This window comes from Malania oleifera, chromosome 10, assembly GCF_029873635.1.
Source record: "Malania oleifera isolate guangnan ecotype guangnan chromosome 10, ASM2987363v1, whole genome shotgun sequence".
Lineage (NCBI taxonomy): Eukaryota > Viridiplantae > Streptophyta > Magnoliopsida > Santalales > Ximeniaceae > Malania > Malania oleifera.
Genome location: NC_080426.1, coordinates 72300885 through 72309374, shown reverse-complemented (window position 1 = coordinate 72309374; position 8490 = coordinate 72300885). Strand labels below are relative to the sequence as shown.

At 37.7% G+C, this 8490-nt stretch overlaps 1 protein-coding gene across 4 annotated transcripts in view; it reads left to right on the top strand.

Moving 5' to 3' along the window:
• Positions 1–1154: 1154 nt before the first annotated feature.
• LOC131166108 (CBL-interacting serine/threonine-protein kinase 9) overlaps positions 1155–8490 on the top strand; it is a 43206-nt gene continuing 35870 nt past the window's right edge. For 3 of the 4 annotated variants that reach the window (XM_058124404.1, XM_058124402.1, XM_058124400.1), the window contains exon 1: positions 1155–1647. In XM_058124404.1, coding sequence (XP_057980387.1) covers positions 1477–1647 — 171 coding nt within the window. In that variant the 5' untranslated portion in view covers positions 1155–1476. The remainder of the gene's footprint in view (positions 1648–8490) is intronic. The other variant, XM_058124403.1, reaches the window with a different exon arrangement.

Here is an 8490-nt window from a genome sequence, read left to right as displayed (position 1 = left end):
AGTTAAAGCAAAACCTATTTTGACATAAAATAAAAGCAACTTTAATAAAAGAGGAGGACAGCACATAGCTTGCTGACTCATCCTTTCAAAACAAAACAAAATACCGACACAACTTTAATAAAGCTACTTTTGACTAAATACACAGGATATGACCCGTCGAATTGTCCTTTCAGCGAGGCTTGGATATGACACGTTTCTGGACAGGTGTCTGATATGACCTTCTTGAGTAGCCCGCTCAATCTGGTCTGAGATATGATGAGTGTCTGGACTATCGTCTAATCTGTACACTTGACAAGGATCTGGTCATTCTTTAGAGATCTTTAAGGGCGCTAATGATTTCTTCATCGTGCTTATTTTTTTGCCAGCTCCAAAATGTCCTTATACTATTTGATTTTTTATTATTTCTTTACAAATTTTTTAAAATTTTAAAAAATAGAAAGCCGTAGAGCACGCATAGTGACTAGTTAAAATGATGATAATACACAAACATCCCTACAAATAATGCCCATATCACACATGAACCTCATTTATATATAGATAAATAGGAAAATAAAAAAAATAACAAAAACCACATGCATGTGGGAAAAAAACATTGTGTCTAAGGGGAGAGAGAGAGAGAGAGAGAGAGAGAGAGATTCACAACTAATGATTGTATGCATATAAAGGAAGTTTATACAAAAATATCACATACTAATGCAGACAAAACATAAAAATAAAAAACTAAAAACAAATAAAAAAATAAGTAGATAGAAAAATTATTGCTGGTAGGGAAGGGAAGGGGAGAGAGAGAAATGGATGATAGATTATAACTTAATATTTTGTAAAAAGTGTATATATATATATATATATATATATATATGCTTACATATAATTAAGTAAAGGTGAATTATAACTTTATTAACGAGAATCTATTTTTGCCATTGTTGTGTTTAAATTATTTCTATACCTAGTTTTTGTAAATGGCTAACTAAAGGTAAAAATTTTCAAATATTTTTTTTTGAAAACGTGTGAATTTTTATTTTTCAAAAAAGCTCGAGGGATAATGTGCAAAATTCAAAAATACAACAGATGGCCCAAATTGCTCCGTTGGAAGTAGGGTCGCCCGCCCGGGACACCGCGCAGAACACCACGCTTTGGGGGTGGGGGAATGAATTATTTGAGCGAAGCTGATGGGTGGACAGGATGGCATTGGTCTGTGGGCCCCACATTCTCTTCTCTATCCATTCCAATCTGTAACCCCTTCGACCCATCATCATCTCTTCCTCCCCGCCCGGCCTCTTTCTATTTTGTAAGTTTCATAGCTCTGAAATTCGAGAGCAAAAGCAAAAGCAAAAGCAAAAAACAACAAGCTTATATATCGATGCACGCGGCCTCAATGACGAAGCTTGCACAGCGGCAGCGGTAGCAGGTCCCTTTTGGTGGTTGGATTTCTGCGAATTGGTGAGCAGGTTTGATCGGAGGGCGTGCGGGGAGAGAATGAGCATAAAGGTAGGCAGCATGCGCGTCGGGAAATACGAGATAGGAAAGACCCTGGGCGAGGGAAGCTTTGCAAAAGTGAAGTGCGCGAAGAATGTCGAGACTGGCGACATAGTAGCCATAAAAGTCCTCGACCGTCATCAAGTGCTCCGTCATGAGATGGTGGAACAGGTCCGACTTTTTCTCTCATATTCTTATTATATAAAGAAGAATCCTCATTGAAATTCTTTCCCCGTTTTAATTAATTCATTGCTATTGTTGTTATTTTATCATTGAAGAGCATATGCCTATTCAGGATCCATTTCTTAGTTGTCTCTACTGTCAAGAAGGTGGTGCTTTTTGTTAAGGATATGATTTCGAGAGATGGAGTAAAAATTTCTTTATTGACAAATTATTTAATTGAATTTGCCTGCACTATATGTTAGTTTTCTTCGTTTGATGTGATTCAAATTGAAGATATCGATGCGGGTCTCGTGTTCACATGGTGGTTGGTTCCCTTGAAGTTTGTAAGAGAAGCAAAGGGATGTCTCTCATGGGCGGAGTGTCCGTATGTTGTTGTATAGAAGCATTTAACATTTTGGAATATTTGGCATGGAATTAGATAAATTTGTGGGTGAGAGTTGAAGCCTTAAGGTAGCTTCTGTTTTTTGAGTGGCTTCTTAGGCACATTGTGAAATCATATAAAATTATTGTGCTCTTCTCTCTGTTTTGTTCTGCTTTTCATTTTACTTCAATAGGAGTACAGAACCATATAGGTTTTCTGGATAATAGATTCTTGTATCTATGTATTGGATTTCTCTTTTGTCCACACAGGAGAACTAAAGAAAGTTTATATTGACTTAAACACTATACTTGGTATCTCCTACTTAGTATGGGCTGACTTGTATCACAAGCATGACACCCTGCCCTGCCTTTTGCATTTGCAATCTTTAAGCCATGTTTTCTATATGTTCAGGTTCAACCTTCCTTTCTTTTCTAGTTTTTTTCGTGTTCAAGTTATAAATATGTAATTTTTTAATGATAAATTTGATGATAATAATATTATAATTTTACAACTTAGTGGTTGTTTGGCGTCACTGTAAAAAATTATTGAAACGTGAGGAAACGTAAAATTGAAAACTAGAACAAAACTAAAAGCAGAAACTAATAACCTATTTTTTGGTTAATATTTCCAAGGCTAAAACAAATTAACAACATAAATGAACTCATGTTCATTTTTGTATTTAAACCTAATAACAATTAAAAATATTATTGAAGTTATAAAAATACAAAAGAATATTAATTAAAAAATTGTTATAATAAAATATATATTAATTTTAACTATTTTTTAATTAGTATATTTAAAACTCCCTTTTTAGTGCTCCAAGAATAGTCTTGCAGTACACAACAATTGAAAAATGCTAAAATAATTTTTTTGAATTGATTTTATTATTTTATTTCAAAATTTTAGAACATTTACGAATATTTTATTGTAGTTATGTTTTAAATTCACATGGTCATTTGATTTAAATTTTAATTAATAATTTTGCATAGAATGAAATTAATGAATGATTTAATCCACAAAAGCCACTTTGGATATTATAGTATTGTAGCAATAAGTTGCCACTTCAATTGACAATCATAAAATGTAGTTATCTGCTTTTGCAAAAGCTGAGATAGAAACAGAATACTAGTAATAACAAATGCATTATCGTAACCTCTTTCTTGACTTTACAACGGAAACACAAAATAGAAAACAAAAGTGATACTAAGCATCCCCTTAGGTTATACAATGTATTGGTCTAAATTTATTAATTTTTTTATTACTTAAACTAATAATATAATAGAACTTGTTTGATTCATTGTATTTTGCTGATTAATGTATCACATATTAGCACTAGTCAGGATGATGCCACTCAGCAAAAGAAGCAGCAACACAAGCCGCCTCAGCTGTAACTAATATTCCCTTTGTAACCATCAATATTTTTCTTCACGTGCCTTTCCGTTAACCTTTGTTGTATCTCATGCCTTATATATTTTGTCAAGAGGCACAATTCTTCTCTATTCTGATGTGGTATCAGAGCTGCCAGACAAGCAGTCTCTTTGATCCTCTGCCATGGCAGACTCATCGTCATCTTCTTCCTCTCTTCCTTCTTCCTTTTCTCACTTAGTGACTACTAAACTAAACTCTGAAAACTATATGTTGTGGAAAGTTCAAATCACAGCTTATCTCAAAGGACAGGACCTGTTCTCCTTTGTGGATGGCACACAAACTCCTCCACCCAAAATGCTTCATTTCGAGAGCACTGCTGACCCCAAAATAAATCCAGCTTATCTCACTTGGGAATGATCTGATCAACTCATCTTGAGTATTCTGTTTTCCTCTTTAACAGAGCCGATTATTGCTCATGTGATTTTTGCAGGTACCTCATGCCAGCTTTGGACAGCTCTGGAATCCATGTATAGCTCACATTCTCAAGCTAAGGAATTCCAGATCAGATTTCAGCTCACAAATCTGTTGAGAGGTGACCAATCAATCACCGATTACTTCAGCAAGGTGAAGATGCTTGCTGATACTCTTGCTGCAAATGGAGCACCTCTTTCGAATGAGGAATATGTCACCTACCTGCTGAATGGCCTAGGTCCAACCTACGAGCCCTTCATCACCTCTGTTACAACTCGAGCAAAGCCCATATCCTCCAATGAACTCTTTCATCTTCTTCTCATCCATGAGAGCAGATTAAGCCATGCCCTCTGTATCCCCACATCTTCTCTATTTGAACCATCAGTGAATCTTAGCACCACTAACTCAAGAGATCAACGAGGCCGTGGTTAGTATCGCGGAGGACGAAATGGTCAAGGCCGTGGTAGATTCCCTTCCTCCAGAGGATGATTCTCCTCCAATTACAGACCCTCTTCTCAGAATAATGCCCCACGACCCACTTGCCAAGTTTGTCACAAATTTGGACATGTTGCTTTGCAATGTTATTATCGTTTTGATCATGCTTACTAATATGATCCACCCACCTCATTCTCTGCTAATTACACCTCACCTTCAGCCATCACAGATTCAACTTGGTATCCAGACAGTGCTGCCACCCACCATATAACTCATGACCTCTCTCATCTAGACTTCTTATCAGAACCTTACAGTGGAAACGAGCAGATTTGGGTTGGAAATGGTACAGGTCTACCCATTCAAAATATTGGTGAAATCCTCTTCTTTTAAACTTCATAATCTCCTTCATGTATCCCCTCTATCACCAAAAACTTGATTTCGGTCTTACAATTCTGCACTGACAATTTTTGTTTATTTGAATTTCATGATACGCACTTCTCTGTGAAGGACAAGCTGACAGGGAGGTTCCTCATAAGCGAACCAACTCATAATGGCCTCTACAAGTTTCCCTCCTCCCTGCCACTGTCTTCTTCCTCAGTTCATCTTGGTGAAAAGGCGTTCTTAAGCTGCTGGCATCAAAGACTTGGTCATCCAGCCCTTCCATTTGTCTCTAATGTTTTGCATCAAAGTTGTTTGTCTTATGTTCCCAGTCAATCTTCCTTTGTATGTCCTGAATGTCCTATTGCAAAGGCCCATCAATTGTCTTTTCCTTCATTTAGTAATACACAATCTGTCAAGCCATTGGAATTGTTACGGGGTGATGTATGGGACCCAGCTCCTTATGTTTCAAGAACTGGTTGCTAATACTATCTTTCTATTATTGATCACTTCACAAGATTTACATGGTTTTTTTCCTTAAAAAATAAGTCTGATGTCCATTCAGTTTTTGTTTCATTCATTAAATTTGCTGAGAGCTTCTTTAATACAAAAATCATTTCCTTACAAATTGATGCGGAGGAGAATTTCTCTCTCAACTCACTATGCAAAAATCTTGGCATCATCCATCGCTTCTCTTGTCCACACACACATCAACAAAATGGTCTAGTTGAGCACAAACATCGTCACATCGTAGAAATTGGGGATTGCATTATTAGCTCAAGCTTCTCTTCCCTTTTTATTTTGGGCCGATTCTTTTGAAACCGCTACCTATCTCATTAATTTACTCCCCACCCCTGTTTTACAAAATCAGTCTCCCTATTTCATGGTCTATCATAAGTCACCTGATTATTCATTTCTAAAAATTTATGGGTGTGAGTGTTGGCCCAATCTCCGTCCTTATAATCATCGCAAGTTGAGTTTTTGCTCCACCTCTTGTTTTTTTCTTGGCTATAGTCCATCTCATAAAGGTTATAAATGTCTTGATTATCATAAAAACGGTCTATACATTTCCTGTGATGTCATCTTCAATGAATCAAATTTCCCCACAGGAACCTCGAATCGGTTGAGCTTCCTACTCAGCCTAATTCTACTACTACTCTTATTCCTCATTTTCCCAATTCCATCCTTGGCCCATATCCCTCTCCATCAAGCTCAGCCCATAATACCATTACCAACTCACCTACCCCGCCTCAGTCTAGCCCATTAACGTCACAACACTTCCCCGACCCGTCTCACTCTTTATCTTCTTCCCAACTTCAGCCCAGTTCTCTTTCACCCTCTTCCCAAAACTCCCCTTCCCTGCCTTCTCCCGAAATCCCTAATCCCAATTCCAGCTCGCTATTCCATCACGGAATCACTCTGATTCCCCCCCAATCTCCGATTATCACTCGGTCTCTTACCAACTCTTCTCGTCCACGCACTTTCACCGATGGAATTGTTCCCTATCCTTCCCGACAATGCTATGTCTCCACTGCCATGGTTCCCGATGAGCCCTCTTCATTCTCTACTGCCTCCAAATTTCCTGAATGGAAAACAGCCATGTTCCAAGAATACCAATGTTTTGTTCAAACCAATACCTAGACACTTGCACCCCCTTCCTCTATTTCTAAATTGATCATTTGCAAGTGGGTGTTTCGAACGAAACTGAAATTAGATGGCTCTATTGAAAGGACGAAAGCAAGGCTTGTGGCTAAGGGATTTCATCAAGAAATTGGTATAGATTACACTGAAACCTTCAGCCCAGTAGTAAAACCTACTACTATTCGGTTAGTTCTCTTAATCGCCATTTCTTGTGGTTGGTGTCTCTGAAAAATTGACATACAAAATGCCTTTCTTCATGGTCTACTCTTTGAGACAATTTTTATGGAACAACTGCAAGGTTTTGTTGATCCTTCGAGGCCTCATTTTGTTTGTAAGTTGAACTAGGCCATTTACAGACTCAAGCAAGCTCCCTGAGCTTGGTTCTCGGCTCTGAGCTCTTACTCACCTATGGTTTCTCTGCGTCCAAAGCTGATCCCTCACTTTTTATCATGCACATGGATACATTCTGCATGTTTATCTTAATCTATGTTCATGATATGATAATCAGCTCATCCTCTTCGTTGGTTGTTGATAATGTTATTGCATCTCTCAGTCAAGCTTTTCCAGTTAAGGATCTGGGTAGATTGTCTTATTTCCTTTGATTGGAACTTGAGTACCTCTCGGATGGGCTCCTTCTCTGTCAGCAGAAATATATTTCTGATTTGCTACAAAAGTTTGGTATGAATGGTGCTAATCCTATCTCATCACCCATGTTGGCTTCGACAAAGCTTTCCAAATTTGATTCTCCATCTTTTGATAATGTCACCTTATATCGAAGCATTGTTGGCAGCTTACGGTATCTCTCCTTAACTAGACTTGATATCTCCTTTTCTGTTAATAAAGCATGCCAATTTATGCATGAACCAAATTATCTCACTGGACAGCAGTCAAGTGAATTCTTCGCTATTTGAAAGCCACCATCAACTATGGTCTTTTTCTCTCAAAACATTCTTCCTTCAATTTACACGCCTACTCTGATGCTGATTGGGGTGGATGCCCAGATGACAGAAAATCTACTGAAGGCTTTTGTATTTTTCTGGGCAATCACCCTATTTCATGGAGCTCAAGAAAGCAGAATACTGTTGCACGTTCCAGCACTGAAGTTGAATACAAATCACTGCCCAACACCACTGTAGAGCTTATTTGGTTGCAAACCTTAATAAAGGAGCTCGGTTTCCCTCTCTCAATTCCCTTTATTTTGTGGTGTGATAATTTAGGGGCCACATATTTGACTTCAAATCCTGTCTATCACTCTCGCACAAAGCACATGGACATTGATTTTCACTTTGTGAGAGATAGAGTAGCTGCTAAAGCATTACATGTCAAATTTTGCAGAGCAGTAAAGACCAACTCGCAGATGTGTTCACTAGACCATTGGTCTCTGATCATTCCTCTATTCTCCGATCGAGTCTTCATGTGCTTGACACCCCCACTTGACTCAAGGGGGCGTATTAGCACTAGTCAGGATGATGCCACTCAGCAAAAGAAGAAGCAGCACAAGTCACCTCAGCTGTAACTAATATTCCCTTTGTAACCGTCAATATTCTTCTTCACATGCCTTTCCGTTATCCTTTGTTGTATCTCATGCCTTATATATTCTGTCAAGAGGCACAATGTAATTACAAATGAATGCAATGAATATTTGAGCATCACTTTCTTCTCTTTTCTGATATCACAAATGTGTTTAATGAAAAGTGGAAGAAAATCTATAATTTTTCTGTCAATAGTGAGTTAAAATAAATGTAAAATTTATTACCTAAACATGTAAGTAAGTTGAATTAGAGGATCTAAAATACACTAAAAATAATTTTAAGAAGGGTTAAGAGCTTTACTTGCAAATATAGCAACATACACAAGTTTGTGCGTGCTTGTAAGAAATTTCTTAGCGGTTACACTGGCTACTGTCGCATCTTGCTACACCCATTACCGTTATGTTTTACCATGTGCTACACTTGTTACCGTTGTGTTGTGCTACCCCCTCCCTCTACACTATTTAAATCCCTACTAACTAACAAGCAGATTTCTCAAATTGAAAGTTTTTTTTGCTATGATACCATCTTAGAAATCGCTACAAGGTTTCCTGGTAATAGGAGGTTTAAGTTCAATTTTTGATTTATTAGGAGGGAGTTATGCAACTAGTCACGTCCTCCCCTGGTTTGGTGCTGCCTAAGGGGATC